General features: G+C 39.8%; 1 protein-coding gene across 6 annotated transcripts in view; it reads left to right on the top strand.

The window, feature by feature from the left end:
* The window catches only part of TPK1 (thiamin pyrophosphokinase 1), a 393,770-nt gene that overhangs the window by 69,382 nt on the left and 301,337 nt on the right, over positions 1 to 23,051 (top strand). For all 6 annotated transcript variants that reach the window (XM_070369073.1, XM_070369075.1, XM_070369072.1 and 3 more), the window contains exon 3: positions 16,953 to 17,024. In XM_070369073.1, coding sequence (XP_070225174.1) covers positions 16,953 to 17,024 — 72 coding nt within the window. The remainder of the gene's footprint in view (positions 1 to 16,952; positions 17,025 to 23,051) is intronic.

Below are 23,051 nucleotides of genomic sequence, written 5' to 3'. Positions count from 1 at the left end.
GCTTTGAAGAGCAAATATTTTTTGAGTCCTCTACCACATATTTCAGTGGAGGAACCCACCTCCCCCGCCCCCGCCATTTTGCTCTTTGGAGTCTACTCTAGTAAATCGAGTCTCCCTTTGCTGTCCTGAGAACCCTATTGAAAGTTACTTTTCCTAGCTTTGTAAAAGACTTTTCAATCTACTTAGTCTAATTAGCATAAGTTATTTGATAATTTGGCTCAGAAAGAAAGCTAGATAGTGTTCTACAAATTACCTGCTTTTAATTCTTACTCTGAAACCTCAGTAATCTGCTATTTTAGTGCTTCTTACGTTCCAGTGTGGTGTTTAAAGATTGTTGACCATTGTCTTATTTGGGGTGGGGGACATTTTTTTTCTTGAGCTCCAAAATCACCTTGGATGGGGATTGCAAGTAAAAGACACTTGCTCCCTGGAAGGAAAGCTATGACAAACCTAGACAGTGTATTAAGAAGCAGAGACATCACTTTGGTGACAAAGGTCCGTGTAGTCAAAAGCTATGGTTTTTTCAGTAGTCATGTACAGATGTGAGAGTTGGATAGTAAAGAAGGCTGAGCACCAAAGAATTGATACTTTCGAACTGTGGTACTGGAGAAAACTCTTGAGAGCTCCTTGGACAGCAAGGAGATAAAAACGAGTCAATCCTAAAGGAAATAAACCCTGAATATTCACTGGAAGGACTGATGCTGAAGCTCCAATACTTTGGCCATCTGATGCAAACTGCTGACTCACTGGAAAAGACGCTGATGCTGGGAAAGATTGAAAGCAAAATGAGAAGGGGGTAGAGGATGAGATGGTTCAAGAGCATCACTGGTTCAGTGGACATGTATTTGAGCAAACTCTGGGAGATGGTGATGGACAGGGAAGCCGGGCCTGCTGCAGTCCACGGGGTCACAAAGAGTTGGGCATGACTTAGCGAATGAACAACAACAACAAAATTGCCTGGGAAGGGTTCTTTTCTTTCGATCAGTTAAACTCATTTATTTTGCTTTTTTCTTTTTTAACAAGCACAAGGTGCCAAATGCATAAGATATAAAAAAATGAAGAGATAAATCGTAATGCTCCCTCCTGGTTTTGTGCTCCCGCCAACAGTTTACCTCTTTGCTATTCTTGGCATTTACAGAAATGCATGTTTATTGTCTTAAAAAGTTTTGCACACATGGTTGTGTAATATATCCATTTATTTGCTTTTCCTGTTTATTTTTATCTTGGAGGTTTTTTCCACAATAGATAATATGGAGCTGTTCCATTCTGTGGGACATAACAAAGCCCACTGCTAATATATTGTTTTCATTGTTTCTCTATTAAGAAGAAACAACTCTTGGATATTTTTGCTTATAGGCTATTTTGTGTAGGTGTCATTTCTATGAAAAGGAAAAAAAAAAAAAAGAGAAACCTGACCTTTTCTGTTTTCTTCACCTGGACCTGCCCCTGACTGATGCCGATAAGGTTGTGTCAGAGAGCTTACCTGTTGACCTAGCGTGCATCATTTGATGGTGGTCTCATGACTGTAGGCGTTCCTCTTGAATTCTCTGAAAGCCCACGGTGCCCGTGGGATAAAAATGCGCACCTGTTCTGAGATTTCCTCCTTGTGGATTGACTCTGAATATAGAGGCCTCTGTGTGTGTAATCAGAATCAGTTACTGGTACACAGTTCTTCTGAGTTTAAATCTGTGCATTTTCGTCTTTCAAAAGAACAAACATAAAGAGCTCTGTTCAGAAGTATTTTGATTCCTTGGTTGTGTGCTATGTAATCAGTGTCAATTTGAGAAGGTAGTTGAAGGTGTTTAGTAAACTCTGAAACTCCAAATAAGTCAGTTGTTTTCTCCTTACAAATTGTAGGTCTCAAAACATAATTCAGTGGCTTGAGTATGTCCCAATTTAGCTTGATTCGGACTTATTTTGATTATTAATATTGGTATGACTCGAGTCAGTTCTTTTTAAGGAATTTTAGAAGAAAGAGGAGCAGTTTCCATATTGTCGTTATTTATTCATAGCTTTGTTATTAGTGAAGCCTACCAAGCTTTGTGCATCTGTTCCCCGAATGGCTGTCACCAACTACGCAGACTCAAGCAGGGAGGCTAGAGAAAGTGTTAAAAGGGAGTGTTTACTGCCAGGGTGGACTCTTTTGAGCCTGTTTGATCCTCTTTCTATGGCTGGCCCGTGAAAGGGAGTCTGTGCTTCTGAAGGTGGTTGGAAACGTATTGAGGTGGCAGGAATAGCCTTAGGATAATACATAGGCCCCCTGTTTTAGAAGCACTTGCCAAACTTATATGGACTCTGCTTTCAGAAAACATTTTCAACTGACTCTTCAAGTGTGGGTTCTGTTGTGGGTCCAGCTGTCAACACATCAGAAGCAGTGTGATGGACTGAAATTTTCAGGACTTGATGATGAATCCTTAGGGTTACGCCATTACATCTCCAGCTTTCTGGGCAATGATCGATTTTCTTGATTGACAGGGAATGTGGTTTACTGTGGCCTGGGTCAGCGGGGCAAGCTATAGTGGATGGTGCAGCTTTGAAGTGTGTCAGCAACTTGAAGTGTCAGTGTGCCAAGTGGAAGAACACACCTCCTTCCTGTGGGCTATAGTGAGGATGTGTTTATTGGGAACAAGAATATGGCTCACCTTGGCAAGGGTACCTTTTTATATGTCCTGAAAGACTCAAAACTTTGTCACACTTACCCTCCCTTCCCTATTTGCTCTGTTTCTTACACAGCAGAAGCTTATAGTAATTTTGAAATACAAACTGTTCTTTTTTAAAACACACATTTCTAGCATAGGTGGTCCTGCAAAAATTTACTGGGGCATTTTGTTTTTACTGGTGTAGTTTTATAGTTGTTGTTTAGTCGCTAAGTCGAGTCTGACTCTGTAACCCTGTAGGCTGTAGCCCTAAAGGAAACTAACCCTGAATATTCATTGGAAGGACTGATGCTGAAGCTGAAGCTCCAATACTTTGCCCACCTGTTGCGAACAGCCAACTCATTGGAAAAGACCCCGATGCTGGGAAAGTTTGAAGGCAGGAAGAGAAAGTGAAAGTCGCTCAGTCTTGTCCGACTCTTGTCCGACTCCATGGACTATATTTTTCTTCAGGCCAGAATATTGGAGTGGGTAGCCTTTCCCTTCTCCAGGGGATCTTCCCAACCCAGGGATTGAACCCATGTCTCCCGCATTGCGGGCAGATTCTTTACCACCTGAGCTATCAGGGAAGGGGATGACAAAGGATGAAATGATTGAATGGCATCACCGACTCAAAGGACATGAGTTTGAGCAAACTCCAGGAGGTGATGAAGAACAGGGAAGTCTGGCGTGCTGCAGTCCATGAGGTTGCAAAGAATCAGACACAAATGAGCAACTGAAGAACAACAATAGACTGTAGCCCTCCAGGTTTCTCTGTCCATGGGATTTCTCAGGCAAGAATACTGGAAGTGGGTTGCCATTTCCTTTTCCAGGGAATTTTCCCCACCCAGGAATGGAACCCGTGTCTCCTGCATTGGCAGGCAGATTTTTTTTTACCACTGAGCCACCAGGGAAGCCTAGTATTGACGATAGTCTTGAGTATAGGGACACAGAATCTGGAAAATAGGCTGGAAGATGGTGTCTTCAAAGCTTCTAGTGTGTATGCCTCTCTTCTAGTGTGAGGGCGCCAATATCAGAAAAGTATCTCCTTTGAATCTGCTTTTAAATCACAGGTAAATTACTAGTGAATGCTGATACGGAGCTAAAAAGAGGATGCATTCTGGATAGTCTAGGTCCTAATATTTCTCACAGGCAAGGTATCTTCAACTCTAGATATTTTGTATTATCGCAAGTCTTATAATCTATTCACCAAATATCAGCCCGATGGAAAGACAAAGCATAATTTACACTAAACGATACTTTTTGACATCCTTTCCGTACATAAAATGTATTCCAAATGTCCGATACAATGGAAAATGGAAAAAGTCTCCAAAACAGTATGCTCAGTGAAAAGGCTATGATATATACAATAGATTATGAATATGCATGAACTGCTACTAGGAAAATCCCAACAAATAACCAAACTGCCATTTTTCAATGTCCCGTTATCTGAGAATGAATATGTTAAATTTCAGGCTAACTGCGTATTAGAAATGCACTTAGAGACTTCTTGGTTGTCCATTGGTTAGCTTTATAGTAAGATTGCCAAACCTGGATGTACTCATTCCTGCTACAGGGAGCTAATGCTCTTAGGGGGAAATGGATTTAACACATTTAGGACCTATTTACACTTAGAATCTGAAAGCTCAGACGACAGTAACTGGATACAGTCTCAGGTCTACAGGACTCAGTGGGATATTATTAAAACGATCTCTTTCTTCCCTAAATAGGTGCTAAATGTAAATACTCATTTAACTTTAGAAGACTTAATCCATTCTCATAGGAAATATCTCAGAGCTCTTCAATTTTGTGGTTGTACTTCTGCAGACCGTCTCCAGTTTCTTTTGGTGTGTGTGTGTGTTACAATGGTCAAAATACCATTTTGCTGTTTCAAGGCAAGATGATTGGTTTTGTTGCTGTCTTTTCTAGTGTCCTTACTGGAATATTATGTATAAAATGCATTTAAGAGTAGTATTGTGGGTCCCAGGACTTAGAGTCATTGTATTTTATAAGGGTGTTATTTCATTCTGTGAGGAATTGTATTGTGTATTGGAGACACTGGTTCCAGGAAAATTGGGGAGAGTCACTTGATTGTTAGAATAGCTGACGTCAGCTTATTGGGCCTGAAGTCAGAGTTGGATGACCTACTCAGAAAATACATGTAGAGTGCTTTCTATGAAAATGAGGAGTAAGCAGCAAAGAAATTGAAACGTGTGTCCTATCAGATAGGAAAAGCGCCAATAGAGGGCGTATCCTGAGAAGTCCCTGGTAGCTCAGTCGGTGAAGAATACACCTGCAGTGCAGGAAACTCCGGTTTGATCCCTGGGTCGAGAAGATTCCCTGGATAAGGGAATGGCTACTCACTGCAGTATTCTTGCCTAGAGAATTCCTTGGACAGAGGAACCTGGTGGGCTACAGTCCATGGGGTTGCAAAGAGTCAGACACGACTGAGCAACTAAACCCCACCACCTGAGACGGTGAAGGGAAGAGTATGTTTCAGGAACGATATGAGAAGTGGTCTGTTCTGTTATGCTACTAAGACATGTTGGACAGTATGAGACTTGGGATTTAGCTTGTTGAATTTTTACACCACGAGGTCATCAGTGACCGTGGCAGTAGTTCTTTTCAGGAGATGCTGGGATCGAAATCTCACGGAAGTAGGTTTTGCTCAAGAATGAAGCAGAGAAGTAGGGTGGAAGCTGAAGATATAGGGAAGAGGGACCATGTAACTTATCATCCAAACCAGGACACTGCCTATGGAAGAGGGCACAGTTTATTATTATGCTTATGTATCTAAATTGTATTGAATGGTCACTCAGTCTGGGCGGGCAAGAGAGATTTCTAAGGAACCATCTCTTTGTCTCTATGTTTTCTGTCTCTGAAGCAATTTCTTACTTTTTATGACTTACCAATTCTTAGTCTGTTGGTAATTTGAGTATTTTAATAGACTTTGGTATGGAATATTTGTTCAGAACTTTTTAATAGTTTTGCTTTGTCTACATGCAATTTATTTCCTCAATGAATTGACAGTTTGGATTTCCCTATGCACACTTAAAAAAAAACTTGCTTTTATATCTAGAAGTTTGTGCAATATAAAAAATGAAATTCAGTGCCCTAGAGTTTTCATTGTTTAATTGAAATACTTTTAGGGATGAGAGATTCATAATAATGGTCTTTGGTTCTCTGACAAAATAACTATTATGTATAATGACTGGCTTGTGTTTTGGCTAATATAGATTTTATCTGAGCTCTAGTATTTTTAAAAAACAGATCCTAAACCCTAGATAACTTGGTAATGCATTTCAGTAAATCATTTTTCTATTGTAAATTATATTTTATTTCAATGTATTTTCATTTAGAGTAGAGGTGTTCAATCCTTTTTTGATCTCATACCATGTTAGCTAAAGAAAAAAGCAACCAATTTATGTTTATAAAATAATTGCAAATGATTATCATTGTGATATATATACACATTTTTTTAAGACAACAGCAATTAAAAAGTGAGATAAAGATGAAATGGACAGTATTTTAAAATAATGTTGCTATTATGATGGCTTTCTTCTATCATTAGCTTGAGGTACTGGGCCTCTCAACTATGGCCAATTAGCTTGAGGCACTGGCCAATCTCAACTATGATTGCCTACAGGGGCTTCCCTGTAGCTCAGATGGTAAAGAATCTGCCTGTAGTGCAGGAGACCTGTGTTCAATCCCTGGGTCTGGAATATCCTCTGGAGAAGGAAATGGAAATCCTTTCCAGTATTCTTGCCTGGATAGAAGAGCCTGGTGGGCTACAGTCTGGGGTTGCAGAGTCGGACATGACTGAGTGACTAACACTGCAGTACAATATTAGACTCTCTTACAATGCTTTTTAAAAAAATCATGACACTCATGCCCTTCTGCAGATACATTGAGTCAGAAGCTCTAGGAAAGGTGATTGGCTTGTTGTTGTTTGATCTTTGATTCTGATATACAGGGAAGTTGAGATCACTGTTGTATATACTTATGGGTAAATACTTCGCTTCCTCTCTCCTCCTTCCTTTACTCTTTCCTTTCTCTCTCTCTCTCTCTTCTCTCCTGTCTCTCTTTACTTCCCTCCTTTTTCCTTCCTTCCAATAAGTTCTGGCCAGGACTAAAAAGATTATATTTGAAGCTTGTTAAGAGAGAATCCCTTGGACTGAGGAAGCTTGTGGGCTACAGTCTATGGGGTTGCAAAGAGTCGGGCACAACTGAGTGACTAAATAACAAAGTTTACTTCTAGAAGTTACCAGTTTGTCCAGTTTCTTGTATGATGCTTTCACAGAATTTGTATTATCTTCAATATGTTTTGAAGAATATTTAAAACTACTTAGTTCAGTTCAGTTGCTTAGTTGTGTCCGACTCTTTGCGACCCCATGGATTGCAGCATGCCACGATTCCCTGTCCATCACCACCTCCTAGAGCTTATTCAAATTCATGTACATGAAGTTGGTGATGCCATCCAACCATCTCATCCTCTGTCGTCCCCTTCTCCTGCTTTCAGTCTCTCCCAGCATCTGAGTCTTTTCAAATGAGTCAGTACTTTGCATTAGGTGGCCAAAGTATTGGAGTTTCAGCTTCAGCATCAGTCCTTGCAATGAATATTCAGGACTGATCACCTTTAGGATGGACTGGTTGGACCTCCCTGCAGTCCAAGGGACTCTCAAGAGTCTTCCCCAGCACCACAGTTCAAAAGCATCAATTCTTCAGCACTCAGCTCTCTTTATAGTCCAACTCTCACATCCATACATGACTACTGGAAAAACCATAGCTTTGACTAGATGGTCCGTTGTTGGCAAAGTAATGTCTCTGCTTTTTAATATGCTCTCTAAGTTGGTCATAACATTTCTTCCAAGGAGCAAGCGTCTTTTAATTTCATGGCTGTGGTCACCATCTACAGTGATTTTGGAGCCCCCTAAAATAGTCTCTCATTGTTTCCACTGTTTCCCCATCTATTTGCTATGAAGTGATGGTACTGGATGCCATGATCTTAGTTTTCTTGAATGTTGAGTTTTAAGCCAACTTTTTCATTCTCCTCTTTCACTTTAATCAAGAGGCTCTTTAGTTCTTCGCTTTTGGCCATAAGGGTGGTGTCATCTGCATATCTGAGGTTATTGATATTTCTCCCAGCAATCTTGATTCTACTTTGTGCTTCATCCAGCCCAACATTTCTCATGATGTACTCTCTGCATATAAGTTAAATAAGCAGGGTAACAATATACAGCCTTGCCGTACTCGTTTCCCAATTTGGAACCAGTTTGTTGTTCCATGTGAAGTTGTAACTGTTTCTTGTTGACCTGCATACGTATTTCTTTGGAGACAGGTCAGATGGTTTGGTATTCCCGTCTCTTCAAGAATTTTCCACAGTTTGATGTGATCCACACGGTCAAAGTTTTGGTATAGTCAATAAAACAGAACTAGATGTTTTTCTGTAATACTTCCAAGGCAAGCCGTTCAGTATCCCTCTAATCCAAGTCCATGCCACAACTAGTAATGCTGAAGAAGCTGAAGTTGAATGATTCAGTGAAGACCTACAAGATCTTCTAGAACTAACACCCAAAAAAGATGTCCTTTTCATTATAGGGGACTGGAATGCAAAAGTAGGAAGTCAAGAGATACCTAGAGTAACAGGCAAATTTGGCCTTGGAGTACAAAACGAAGCAGGTCAAAGGTTAATAGAGTTTTGTCAAGAGTACGCACTGGTCATAGCAAACACCCTTTTCCAACAACACAAGAGAAGATTCTAGACATGGACACCACTAGATTGTCAATACTGAAATCAAATTGTTTATATTCTTGGCAGCCGAAGTGCAGTCAGCAAATACAAGACCAGGAGCTGACTGTGACTCAGATCATGAACTCCTTATTGCCAAGTTCAGACTTAATTGAAGAAAGTAGGGAAAACCACTAGACCAGCCAGGTATGACCTAAGTCAAATCACTTATGATTATACAGTGGAAGTGGGAAATAGATTCAATGAAGTAGATCTGATAGACAGAGTGCCTGAAGAACTGTAGACAGAGGTTTGTGACATTCTACTGGAAGCAGTGATCAAGACCAATTCCCAAGAAAAAGAAATGCAAAAAGGCAAAATGGCTGTCTGAGGAGGCCTTACAAATAGCTGTGAAAAGAAGAAAAGTGAAAGGCAAAGGAGAAAAGGAAAGATAGACCCATTTGAATGCAGATTTCCAAAGAATAGCAAGGAGAGATAAGAAAGCCTTCCTCAGTGATCAATGCAGAGAAATACAAGAAAACAATAGAATAGGAAAGACTAGAAATCTCTTCAAGAAAATTAGAGATAACAAGGGAACATTTTGGAAGAAAAATTATGACCAACCTAGACACCATGTTAAAAAGCAGAGACATTATTTTGCCAACAAAGGTCCATTTAGTCAAAGCTATGATTTTTCCGTAGTCATGTATGGATGTGAGAATTGGATTATAAAGAAAGTTGAGTGCCAAAGAATTGATGCTTTTGGACTGTGGTGCTGGAGAAGACTTTTAAGAGTCCCTTGGACTGCAAGGAGATCCAACCAGTCCATCCTAAAGGAAATCAGTCCTGAATATTCATTGGAAGGACTGATGTTGAAGCTGAAACCACAATACTTTGGCTACTTGATGTGAAGATCTGACTCGTTTGGAAAGACCCTGATGCTGGGAAAGATTGAAGGCAGGAGCAGAAGGGGATGACAGAGGATGAGATGGTTGTCTGGCATCACCGAGACAATGGACATGAGTTTGAGTAAACTCTGGAGGTTGGTGATGGACAGGGAAGCCTGGTGTGCTGTAGTCCATGGGGTCGTTGGACACAACTGAGCAAGTGAACTGAAGGGAACATTTCATGCAAAGGTGAGCAAAGTAAAGGACAGAAATGGTAGAGACCTAACTGAACCAGAAGATATTAAGAAGTGGTGGCAAGAATGCACAGAAGAACTATACAAAACAGATCTTCATGACCCAGGTAACCACAATGGTGTGATCACTCGCCTAGAGCCAGACATCCTGGAATGCAAAGTCAAGTTGGCCTTAGGAAGCATCACTACAAACAAAGCTAGTGGAGGTGATGGAATTTCAGTTGAGCTATTTCAAATCCTAAAAAATGATGCTGTGAAAAAGTGCTGCACTCAATATGCCAGAAAATTTGGAAAATTCAGCAGTGGCCACAGGACTGGAAAAGGTCAGTTTTCATTCCAGTCCCAAAGAAAGGCAATGCCAAAGAATGTTCCAACTTCTGCACAATTGGACTCATCTCACATGGTAGCAAAGTAATGCTCAAAATTCTCCAAGCCAGGCTTCAACAGTACATGAACTGTGAACTTCTAGATGTTTAAGCTAGATTTAGAAAATGCAGAGGAACCAGGGATCAAATTGCCAACATCCATTGGATCATCCAAAAAAAAAAAAAAAAAAAAAAATCAGCCATTTGGTAAAGATTAGTTTGTTTTGTTGTTCGGTGCCTCAGTCCTGTTGCTCTTTGTGTCCCCATGGACTGCAGTGCGCCAGGCCTCGCTGTCCTTCACTATCTCCCGGAGGTTGCTCAAACTCATGTCCATTGAGTCAGTGATGCCATCCAACCATCTCGTCCTCTGTCCTCCCCTTCTCCTGTCTTCAGTCTTTCCCAGCATCAGGGTCTTTTCCAAGGAGTCAGTTCTTCACATATGGCCAAAGTATTGGAGTTTCAGTTTTCAGCATCAGTCCTTCCAGTGAATATTCAGGACTGATTTCTTTTAGGATGGAGTGGTTGGATCTCCTTGCAGTCCAAGGGACTCTCAAGAGTCTTCTCCAACACCACAGTTCAAAAGCATCATTTCTTTGGTGCTCAGCTTTCTTTATGGTCCAACTGTCACATTCATACATGACTACTGGAAAAACCTCCTAATAAGCTGAGTAAATGAGGGAAATGAAGGTGAACTGCTGCTGCCATTGTGTGGGGCTCACTTTTTTTTCCCTTAGGTGATCTCATGGGTCATTTCTAAGCCATGACCCCCTACTGTAAGGACAAGTGAGGTTCCAGTGCCAGTCTGGTTAGTAACTAATACTGTGTTAATTTCTTACTAATTAAAAAAATGCCAACCCTTTCACTGTTCAGTTGGATGACTGTTTTAGATAATTGTATCAGAGATGTGAATAGGATCTAGCTCTCTGTATAATCCAAATAATTTTTATTCTCAGAGATCTGAAATTAAAAAATTGCTTTTCTTGAGATTTGCTATTGTCTTTTTATTTTCTTAATAGAAAATATTGATGTAATTATTTTCCAAAGATGAAATAGAACAATCTTTGCCTTCTGATGCAGTGTTTTTTTTTTCCCCCTCTTCTTGGATTTATACGTGAAGTCCAGAAACACTTTTGGGCTCTATTTATATGACAGTTACGTTCTATGGAATAATTGTGGAATGACTATTTTATGGAATAATTTTCAGTTCTGTTTTTTCTCTAGCCCCAGGGTGTTAAAAAAAATTAAGACTTTAATTTTTAAAAAACAGCTTCATATTTATAGACAAATTGAGAAGATGGTAGAAAAAGGTTCCTATGTATCCCCCTATTTTCCCATTTATCTGCACCTTCCATCAGTATGGAGTGTTACAATTAGTGAACCCATATTGACATTATTAATTCCATAGCTTATTCAGATTTCCTTAGTTTTTACCTAATGACCCTGTTGTGACCCAAGGTTTCAGTCAACCTACAGTATTATGTTTAATCGTCCTGTCTCCTTAGGAACCTGTTGGCTGCGGCAGTTTCTCAGATTTTCCTTGTTTTTGTTGACCTCAGCGGTTTTGAGGTGTATTGACCAAAGACTGATGCTGGGAGGGATTGGGGGCAAGAGGAGAAGGGGACGACAGAGGATGAGATGGCTGGATGGCATCACTGACTCGATGGACGTGAGCCTGAGTGAACTCCAGGAGTTGGTGATGGACAGGGAGGCCTGGCGTGCTGCGATTCATGGGGTCGCAAAGAGTCGGACACGATTGAACGACTGATCTGATCTGATCTGATCTGATTGTAGTATGTGTCTCTGTTGAAATTTTCCTGAGTTATTTTTCTTGATTAGACTGGGGATATGGAATTTGGAGAAGAAGATAAAGAGATAGAATGCTGTTTTCATCATCCTGTTTATGACTGCTGATGCTGACCTTGATCACCTGACTAAAGTGGTGTTGGTCAGGTTTCTCCTCTGTAAAGATTTCCCCCTGTTTTCGTAGTGTACACTCTTTGGAAGGACACTTCTCTGTGCAGCCCATACTACACAGAGCCCACAACTGTGCTTCCACTCTTTAGGATGGAGTATCTCCTTAAGTAAATAGTGATTTCTTTGGAATTCTTCTGCTTGGGATGTATGTTTATTTCCTCCTATTTTATTAATTAACTTAGTCATTTTTGTTGTATCAGTATTGAGTCATGAATTTTTATCTTTATACTTGGGGTTGTTAGCCAAAACTTTTATTGCTTAAGCTGTTCCAGTTTTGACCTTTGGGCTATTGGGAGCTCTTTGAATTTTCTCTTACACCCCTTTGGCATACTTCCATCAATGTGGCTGTCTTGTTTTTTGGGTTTTGGGGGGAGTGCTTCCTTACTCCCTGGCACTATCTGATGGTTCAGGCTTGTCTTATGAATTTCCTTTCTCCCAATCACAAAACTTAGAATCAGCCATTTCTTCTAAGAAGCAGGTGGTTCTTTGTTGTTTTCATTTTGTTTTGTTTTTAAATAATAAAAGTGAGGAGAGAGCTACGTAAGAATGAAAGTGAGTTGGCATGCCCCTCCCACCTTTCTTACCTTCTGAACTTGTTCTTCACCTAGTCCTTAGCCATCAGAGGACCTCTTTGCTTTTTTAGCTCAAGGCTGATGATTTCATCTCATTTTTGATTGTCCTTTTCATGTCATGAACTTGGACTTGTGTATGTTGCTTATGCCCTTAGCCACTCAGTCATGTCTGACTCTTTGCAAGCCCATGGAATGTAGCCCCCCAGACTCCTCTGTCCATGGGATTTCCCAGGCAAGAATACTGAAGTGGGTTGCCATTTCCTTCTCCAGGGATCTTCCCAAGCCATGGATTGAACCTGCATCTCCTGTGTCTCCTGCATTGCAGGCGGATTCTTTACCCGCTGAGCCATGAACTTGGACATTTGTATTTAATTCAGAGTTTCCAGGCAACTTGGAGTACTTTGGCTTTGAGCCATCCAGGATCAGGGGTTTTCCATCGTCTATAATTGAAATCCCTTTGAGAAAGCAAATCAAGTATTTTGACTTATCCTGTATTTCTCTTTGAGAGAGAATGACTCATTCTCCTCAGAATGAGGGGAATGACTTAGTACATTTGATTTTAAAAGTTGTCGTTTTTACAGCATAAGGAAGACATTCTTCCTAGCCTTTCTCTTAAGTCTTTTTGTACCTCCTAGAGATAGCATCAATGTGACAACTTGAGAAATATTGGGTTGGCCATTAAATGGTACAGAAAAACCTGAACGAACTTTCTGACCAACCCAGTACTTGATATAAGACTGTTAGTTTCTTTACTGCTATGGTCCTAACTATTTTTCTAAATTCCTACACATTTAGAGTCAGGAGTTAAGGGCACGTGGTTCCGTGTCTGAGGCTGACGTGGACTTCTCTCTGCATTGAGATTCTCTCATAGCCTATTTAGAAATAGTGGGTGGTACTGGGTACTGCATTGTCTGCAGCCTAGTAGGGACTAGTAACCATAAGGGTTTTGAGGGTAAAATAAATGCCAAACTGACTTCATTTAGTTTTAATTGCAGAGGAGTCTAGATTAGAAGAGTAAAGAATATCAGATCCTAGTACCTAAGGATCTTTATGCATAGAACCAGATTAACATAGCTGTTATGTATAGAAATAGTTGGAGGAGTTAATTTTTGGATAACATCATTAGCAAACTGTACTATACATTTTCAAATGTCTCCGTTCTTTTCGAAAATGCTTTCACAGATAACGCCTTAATGAAAGTATGGGTTTTAGAGGAGCAGTAAGGTGGATAATAATGCTTTTCCCCTTCATCAGATTGTTCTTTGAGCCACAAAAATACTGAGTTCACATATCAAAGAATCAGTGACAGAAAGCAGTTTGCTCCTTCACTTACACATACATGCAATATTGTTGAATGCCTCCTTTAGCAGTGCAGACCTTGCCAAAGATTAAAGGACCATTGGTTTATCCTAGCTATTAGCTCCTTGCCATTAACGTCGTATCAAGCACTTACAGGCTATCAGTCTCTTATCCCTGTTGAATAAGTGAACGAGTTGAAGTCTTCCTTCCTGTGTTTTGATGCTTACCTGCTCTTTGTCTTTTCCAGTTTCTCTTGATCATCTTTACCTTAACCCAGTGAAGACCATGATCACCCCATTAATTAAAATTCAGTTTCTCTCTACAGAATAACAACCCCAAGGATTATTGACTTAAAGTAGGAGTTTAGTTTTTTTTCTCCTATAAAAGAAGTCTGGAGTCAGGCATTGAAGTGCTGGCACAGAGGTTTCATGGAGTCTTCAGGGACCCAGGCTCCAGCCTGTTGTCATTGTTCTTTGCATCCCAGGTGGCTGCTAGACTGTTGTTCATTCATCAGTCTTGCTCCAGATGGCAGAATGGAAGAAAAACAGAAGAAAAAGCCCTCACCGCCCCACTTTAAGGAGACTCTCTAAAAGTAACATATCAGGCTCCTCTATACATTTTCTTGGCCAGAACTTAGTGCTATGACTACGTTTTGCTGGAGAGAATCTAAGAGATAGTTTTTCATCTGGACAGTAATATTTCCAGTAAAACAAAAAAAGCCAGAAAGTCAAAGCAAAAACCAAAACTGAAACCACAAAAGCCCCTCAGGATTCTGTTGTTGAATAAGAGGAGGAGGAATGTTGTGCGGTAATCACTGGTTTTTGCCACTATCTTCACTCTGATGCAGCCCAAAGATGCCTCCTGGCTTCGCCTCACCTCTGGACAAGTGATTTTGCCAGTTCTCCAACCAGCCATCATCACCATCTTGTTTACACCGACTCCTGTTTCAACATCCCAGAATGGGTGGGAAAAGTCCTGAATTTGAGACAGATCTGATGTCCTGTGTCTGCTAGTTGACCCCAACTGAATTCCTATTTTTAAACCTGTGGATATTCAGCTCCTGTAGTCCATTTCTTGCAGCAGTTATTTTCGATGTCCATTCAACTTTCATATTTTGACTTTGTTCTTGTTTACTTTCTTATGAGGAAATCAGTCATCCTCTGCCTCTATCTCACTTTCCTGTATTGCTGTGATAGATCATCCTTTGCTTCAGTCTCAATACCTGTTTTTATCAATAGTATGTAAGCCTTTGGGCCGGGGGTGGGGGGGTAGGGGAGGGTGGGGGGTGGGGGTGGGGTGGGGGTGGGGTATATTAATTCCCAAAGGAGACTGCTTTGTGCTCTATAAATACCTGTTGAATGAATGAATGAATCCTTTCCCTCTCTCTCTTACTTCCCTCTTCCTAATTAGAATACAGTATATTCTCTATTTATAATACTCTCTCTGGACTTTGCTGCCTTTTTTTCCCCCATTTTTCACAGTTCACTTTTTTATTTAAGAAGAGGCATCTCACAGTTTTCTCACTCCTTGTTCTCTTTACTGTCCTCTGAATTTTCAGACTTTGCTTTGACATTTTCGCCCCCTTGTTAGCCTTTTCTCATTGTCTAGTCTCTTTGATGCTGCATTATTGATGCCACATTCTTGGAAATACTCTTGGTTCTTTTACCTTTGTAGCTGTTTCTTCTGTATTTCCTTTGTTGACGTCCTTCTGCTCTATAACACTGAGCAAAATGTGACGATTTATGTTTGCGATTTGTTCTTTTCTCTCTCTGCCCTTTCTTTGCAGTATCTCAGCTGCGTGTCTGCACTTTGACCTTCGTCTGTCATTTCTGTATGGCTGATCCTCCAGTATACATAAATTGCTTTTACTACTCATTTCTGCATCACTCTTAAATACTTCCTGGATGCCAGGACTGAAATTTCTGTCATCATAAAGAGCATGTGTAAAATTTGGAATGTTAGGATACATGTCTCAGGTGCCCATCACTAGAATGTTGCCTCCTAAACTTTCCATGCTAACAGTCCTACCGGCAAAGGATAGCAGCTTCCTGTGCATTGTCTTTTCTGTCTGGAATGCCCTTTTCTTTGTTTTGGCCAGCTGTCTTTTTAAGCTCAAGTTCAGAGATCTGCATATCACCAAGCTTTCTAGGATGACACCAGACCTTACTGACTTTATAGGCTTTGAACTTCTGCCACATTCATTTATCTGTTGCCTGGCACTCCTCCTATCCTTGTGTGGTACTGTATGTGGAATAAATCGTCTTTATTATAAATGTCTTATCTTGCAGATACCCTGTAATCTTATTCCTCTTCATACTCCTAGTGCTCGATATATAATCGGCACTTAATAACATTTGCTGTGGATGATGGCATCCCCTTTTCATTTCCTTATCTTGTTCCATTTCTAGCACTGAGATTGCTTAAAAAAACAATTAATTTTTCTTATCACCAAACAAACATTTCTTTTCCATAAATGAAATGAAGTGCTCGGACTGAGCTGAATGACAGATTTTCAGCCAGCCTTATTGTGTTCTGCTATGCACTTTTTACAGTACATTATAAAAAGCTTGAACTGATTGTTGGAGAAGTAACTTTTCTCCATCTTTCTTGGTCTTTTGAGTGTCATCTAAAAAGTGGGAATAAAAGAGTCATGAAAAGAGCTAGTAGGATCTTGTGGAAATAAAGTTTTCCATGGGTGAGTTCAAGTGGGGCTGAGGGAGAGGTTGAGAGGGAAAGAGAGACTGTGACTAAATGAGGATGAAAATGCATGTAAAAGGCCACACCCGTTAGACCCAAGCAGCTTGGCAGCATCCAGGAGATACCAGACCAGCCAGGTTGAAGGCTACTTGTAGCAAAGTGTTGTGTATTTCATAAGGATAGGAATTCACGTCAGGGGCATGTTTGCTGTGCGCCCCTACAAAAAGAAGCATTTGTTGTTGTTCAGTCGCTAAGTTGTGTTCAACTCTTTACAGCTTCATGGGCTGCAGTTGTTTTTATGATGAACCATATTTTAATAATAAATTCCTCAGCAATATAGTGATGTGACGGACGCATGGAATAAAGTAGATCCAGTTTACCTACGGTGTCTTTTAAAATCCAGGTATAAGAAATCAGCTGTGATTAAAATTTAGCTCTGTATAGACTTAAAACTCAAACTAATAAGAGTACAATTCCAGACTCAAATTAGGGAACACAAGACTTAACTTCACTTGTTTACTTGATTTTGCTTTTTTCCCATAGGGAGTTTGAAATACTGCCTTGTGATTCTGAACCAGCCTTTGGACAAATGTTTTCGTCATCTTTGGCACAAAGGTAACCTTAATTAGCATTTATATTTCTTTGCTTTCTTACTTTCCTTTGGACTGATGTGACGGTTAAGTATCCCAGAAACCAGGTGGACTCCTAAAAAGTGGAATTTATAATATGCTGATTTAAATATTGAGTTATCAGAAGATGTTATTACTGTTTCTCTGCTTATCTGTTCTGTTTATACACGTGGTTTCCAAGCAGTGGACCTCTAAGGACAGAATTATAATATAGCACCACTCTGCTGCTGCTGCTAAGTCGCTTCAGGCATGTCCAACTCTGTGTAACCCCATAGACGGCAGCCCACCAGGCTCCCACATCCCTGGGATTCTCCAGGCAAGAACACTGGAGTGGGTTGCCATTTCCTTCTCCAATGCATGAAAGTGAAAAGTGAAAGTGAAGTCGCTCTGTCGTGCCCGACTCTTAGTGACTCTACTGTATATTATAACTATTATGTGGATGTTTATCCTAAGTACTTACAAGTGTTTGTTCAAGTGTAAATGTTTTTGGCTCCAGTGACAGCAGAAAACCTCCACAAGCCTCACTCATTCCAGCATTCAGTAATTAGATTTCTTCAGAATGACTGGAAGATAAAAGAAGAAGACAGTTACCAGTATATTAGAATTTCTAGGGGTGCAGAAAAATATAGTTAAAAATGGAATATTTTTACCGAATTAAACTTCTATGAAGTTTCATGTAAGAAATAGGCTTTATTAACTCTTTTACATTATTCTTGATTTTTATAGAATTAACTCAAGAAAGTAGTATTAAATAGCATTTGCCATTTTGAACCTCTGTTCTTTAATGAAGTCTTGGTTTTTTTTCCCTAAGGGATACTTTTGCTATGTTTTCATTGTAAGTTTTAGATCAAATTAGATAAACAGAAATCTTGATTCATGATATATTGTAGCATATTGTTGATTTTCTTTTACCAGCCCAGACTAGTGTTCTCGTTGTTGAGGTTGTGTGTCTTTGAATTCAAACCTGTTAGGTTAATCAGTTCACATCTGGACAAAGGTAGTTGTGATACTAGAGGGAATAAATTATTATGTAGATAATTTTGTAGAAAGAATTTTTCATGTTCAGTATGCTCAGGATGAAAACTCCTGGTATTACAAATTTAGCCAACTTTAAATTAGCTAACTTAAAATTTCACATTGTAGTTTTACTAACATTGCCCTAAAAGTAAACAGTTACTCAACTATTAACTTATCTTTCATAGCACTTACTGCTTACTAACCTGAAATTAGGTAGTTATTTGGGTATCTTAAAGCCAAAAGGTCTTTTTTGACACTTTATCTTTGTAGTCTAGTGCTGTGCGTGGCATATAATTGCTTAGTAATTACAGTGATTGAAAGACAGAATCTAATATAGTTGATATTGCTCATAAAGACCAAAGCAGACTGACTAGGTACATCTTTTTTTACCTGAACTTATTGTATCATGTTTTATAATATTTTTAGGAGCACATGTAAAACTGTGTTTTACAGCAAATTGATAAAATATTCATTGATAGGAGCTGTTAGAAACATTGGATAATGAAAACCACATACTCAGCCTCATATTTTGGGGGTGGTTAATGGTCCTGTTTTGCTCATAGTGTGATATGATGTAGATTTTTGAGCTGACTGAAGTTCTTCATTTCATTAGGTTTTCTGCAGTGAGTTTCATTTGAAAATGTCTCAGGCCTGACGTTCACCAGATAATCAGTTCAGTTCAGTCGCTCAGTCGTGTCCAACTCTTTGCGACCCCATGAACTGCAACACACCAGGCCTCCCTGTCCATCACCAACTCCTGGAGCCTACCCAAACTCATGTCCATTGAGTGGGTGATGCCATCAAACCATCTCATCCTCTGTCATCTCCTTCTCCTCCTGCCCTCAATCTTTCCCAGCATCAGGGTCTTTTCCAATGAGTCAGCTCTTTGTATCAGGTGGCCAAAGTATTGGAGTTTCAGCTTCAACTTCAGTCCTTCCAATGAACACCCAGGACTGATCTCCTTTAGGATAGACTGGGACCTCCTTGTTGGACCTCCTTGCAGTCCAGTGGACTCTCAAGAGTTTTCTCTAGCACCACAGTTCAAAAGCATCAATTCTTTGGTGCTCAGCTTTCTTTATAGTCCAACTCTCACATCCATACATGACTACTGGAAAAACGATAGCCTTGACTAGATGGACCTTTGTTGGCAAACCAATGTGTCTGCTTTTGAATATGCTACCTAAGTTGGTCATAACTTTCCTTCTAAGGAGTAAGCGTCTTTTAATTTCATGGCTGCAATAACCATCTGCAGTGATTTTGGAGCCCCAAAATGTAAAGTCAGCCACTGTTTCCAGTGTTTTCCCATCTATTTGCCATGAAGTGATGGGACCAGATGCTATGATCTTAGTTTTCTGAATGTTGAGCTTTAAGCCAACTTTTTCACTCTCCTCTTTTACTTTCATTAAGAGGCTCTTTAGTTCTTCTTCACTTTCTGCCATAAGGGTGGTATCATCTGCATATCTGAGGTTATTGATATTTCTCCCAGCAATCTTGATTCCAGCTTGTGCTTCTTCCAGCCCAGAGTTTCTCATGATGTACTCTGCATATAAGTTAAATAAACAGGGTGACAATATACAGCCTTGACGTACTCCTTTTCCTATTTGGAACCAGTCTGTTGTTCATGTCCAGTTCTAACTGTTGCTTCCTGACCTGCATATAGGTTTCTCAAGAGGCAGGTCAGGTGGTCTGGTATTCCCATCTTTTGAAGAATTTCCCACAGTTTATTGTGATCCACACAGTCAAAGGCTTTGGCATAGACAATAAAGCAGAAATAGATGTTTTTCTGGAACTCTCTTGCTTTTTCATTGATCCAGCAGATGTTGGCAATTTGATCTCTGGTTCCTCTGCCTTTTCTAAAACCAGCTTGAACATCTGGAATTTCATGGTTCACATATTGCTGAAGCCTGTCTTGGAGAATTTTAAGCATTACTTTACTAGCGTGTGAGATGAGTACAATTGTGTGGTAGTTTGAGCATTCTTTGGCATTTCCTTTCTTAGGGATTGGAATGAAAACCGACCTTTTCCAGTCCTGTGGCCACTGCTGAGTTTTCCAAATTTGCTGACATATTGAGTGCAGCACTTTCACAGCATCATCTTTTAAGATTTGAAATAACTAGAATTTTATCACCTCCACTAGCTTTGTTCATAGTGATGCTTTCTAAGGCCCACTTGACTAATCATTTGATTTGCATTAAAAAATGAACATTTGGTCAGTACACATATATAAAGGGAAGTAAAGGTATCTAAAGTGTACTGTGTACTGAAATGGTTAGATAATTCTCATTTCCGAAATAACTTTTCTTTAGGTTATTGAAATGCTAAATTCTTTCATGTATGCCTTTAGGATAATTCATCATTTTGGAGCCATGAACCATTATAAAAAGCAACTCTCTTAACAAAGACTAAGAAATAGGTTTTTTGTGACTCTCATAACAGAGGCTGTGAGCTTGTGTTTGTGTTGCTGTTCTTCTAAGAAATGGCAATGAAATAGAGAAACTCTGAGCTTGAGCTGATTTTCACAAGAGTGTCCCATAGAAAAACAGCATCAGTGGTTTGGGGGAAGAAACAGAATTGTGTCTTAAGATTTCATATCAGCAAGTAAGTCATGGCTGGAGGCTGCCCTGCTGCTTCTCTTAAGCTAATTTATGCCTGCAGCATTTTCTGTAACTTCTGTGGATGTGAAGATTTGGCAAGAGCAGAAATTAAGTGGTGAGAGCTGACCACAAAACCAAAACACACGAAAATTTGAAGGCTACTGCATAGCATACATAAGTCTCTTATATAAAAGTCTATATTTTACCTTTAACATATATGTGAAAGGCTTCTGTTGAGTAGGTATTTCTTGAGATTCCTTTCAAATGAAAGACTACTTTGAAGATGTTAGTTCACATGTTATAAAATCTAGTTTAAATGACTTAAAGAAGGGCTTCAAGGGAGATTAAAATTATAAAAGTTTTTGAGTGTGTTTTCCCTCTACTACATCATGAAGTTTTAAGGACTTTTTGGTCACACTTCTTAGAATATATCCCTACTTGTCTAACATTATGTACTCCAGATTTAATCTGGGGACATAAAATAAATATTTGATAGGTAGGTAGATAAATAAAACGAGAATCTAGTTAGTATCTCACTAAGTGTTCTGTGGCAATCAGAGATTATTGGCCTTTGTGACTATCGCTCTTAGATTTCTTGACCTCCCTCCCTCCCTCCCTCCCTTGCTCTCTCTCTCTTTTTTTTTTTCCCTGTGAGCCAGGCTTTCTCTTCCAGTAAATGTCTTTTTCACCCTGAAATATATGGTAAGTGAAAGAAACAGAGATGTCTGTGTTTGAATGGCTCTGGTTATTTCTTGTTGTGGGTCAGTGTTTTTCATCTCGGGGTCACCAAGCTTACTGGGTCCTCACAGATAGTAGGAGAGGTCTCTTGAGTTACATGAAATTGAAATACAAAAAAAAGAAATAAGAAACCCACAGACATTCATTTACGTGGAATACGGTTGCATAGATTGATCATGTATCAGGTTTCTAGGAGTTTGACGTCCTGAATACATCCTCATTTTTAACGTGAGTTCCTGGCCTCAACCTGCCTCTTGCGTTTGATCCGCAGAACAGTGGTGACCATATTAATCAGATTATGAATCGATGATCAGGTTATGTCAATGCCATTATGTTTAATCTTTGGCCTTAGAGCTTTTTCCTCTAATAAGGAATTACTTTCCTTTACTGGGTGTCTGTTTCTCTTATTCCTCTGGAAACCAACGTTAAGATCACATGAGGATATGGGCAACATACTCTGTTCATTTTGGATGAGGCTTAAGTCATAAGATATTTTGACAGATCCAGTGGGTTTTTCAGGTTAAAGGGAGGCAAATGTGACATTTCATGAACTGGAAAACAAGCAAGGTCTTTGGTTTTGTAGTATCATTTTTTCCCCTTCTGTTCTGTTTGTAATGGACCTATTGAGGCCCTTCTGTGCCAGGCATGGGGCTCGAAGCTGGGGGTGGGACTCGGGGCTCTGGGTTTTGGTTGGAATGGAGAGCTGGTGGGCAGGAAAGGTGCGGGTGGGACTCTGGGCTCTGGGCTTTTGTTGGAATGGAGAACTGGTGGGCGGGAAAGGTGTGGGTGGGACTCTGGGCTCTCAGTTGTGGTTGGAACTTCACTGGCGGGGCGGGAAGATGGGGTTGTGGAGGCCTAAGGTTGCAGCCTGTTCTTGATGACAGCATCTTCATCAAGAGCCACAAGGCCTCAGAAGGAGCGTGCTGTATCCCTGCTTCTCAACAGCTGTGAACCTGTTGTAGCATTTGATTAATTGCATCTGCTTGGCTCATGTCTGTATGCTTGTCTTTCTTTAAAGAAAAACACTTTAGCTGAATAAATACTTTTTAACAGAATCATGACTTGCTGCACTAATTCTACTGATTTTGTGCTAGTGATCAGTGTCAGGCTGAAGTTTGAAGTGCCTGATCTGCTATAAAGCGCCTTGTTGTCTTGACCCTTTCTTTTGTAAATTATGCACCCCAGGACTCTTTTCTCCTGATGACTTAAAATGAAGCTCAGCCAAAGTTAACAGATTTACAGCATGTGAAGTTTTCTTTTTCCTCTCTTTTTCTACCACTATCTCTCTATTCCATGGGACTTTTCTTCTTTCACTTCTGGTGTCCATTTTGTTCATTTTCATTAAGAGAAATTGGATACTTGTAATTTTTATATGTAGATATTGGTTGGTAGCTTTAAAATACTTGGTATATTAAAGAAATAGCTATTTCATTCCTATTGTATTTATTTGTATACATTATGTCTATTAGAAGGATTTCAAAGGAAACGTTTTTGATAATCATCTTGAAAGTTCATAATCACCTTAGGGTTATTCCTAAAGCTGACTCTGAAAGGGCTAGTCATAGTCCATCTTTTTGGGTTTCTTTTTTTGAGTGTGTTTCTAATATAATTTTTCCTCTGTCCTCATCTTCTGCTGTGACCCCATCCTATGTATTTAATGACTG

The sequence above is a fragment of the Bos mutus genome, chromosome 4 (assembly GCF_027580195.1).
Source record: "Bos mutus isolate GX-2022 chromosome 4, NWIPB_WYAK_1.1, whole genome shotgun sequence".
In the NCBI taxonomy this organism is placed as follows: domain Eukaryota; kingdom Metazoa; phylum Chordata; class Mammalia; order Artiodactyla; family Bovidae; genus Bos; species Bos mutus.
Note: the sequence above shows the minus strand (reverse complement) of the source record. Positions and strands in the feature narration are given on the sequence as shown.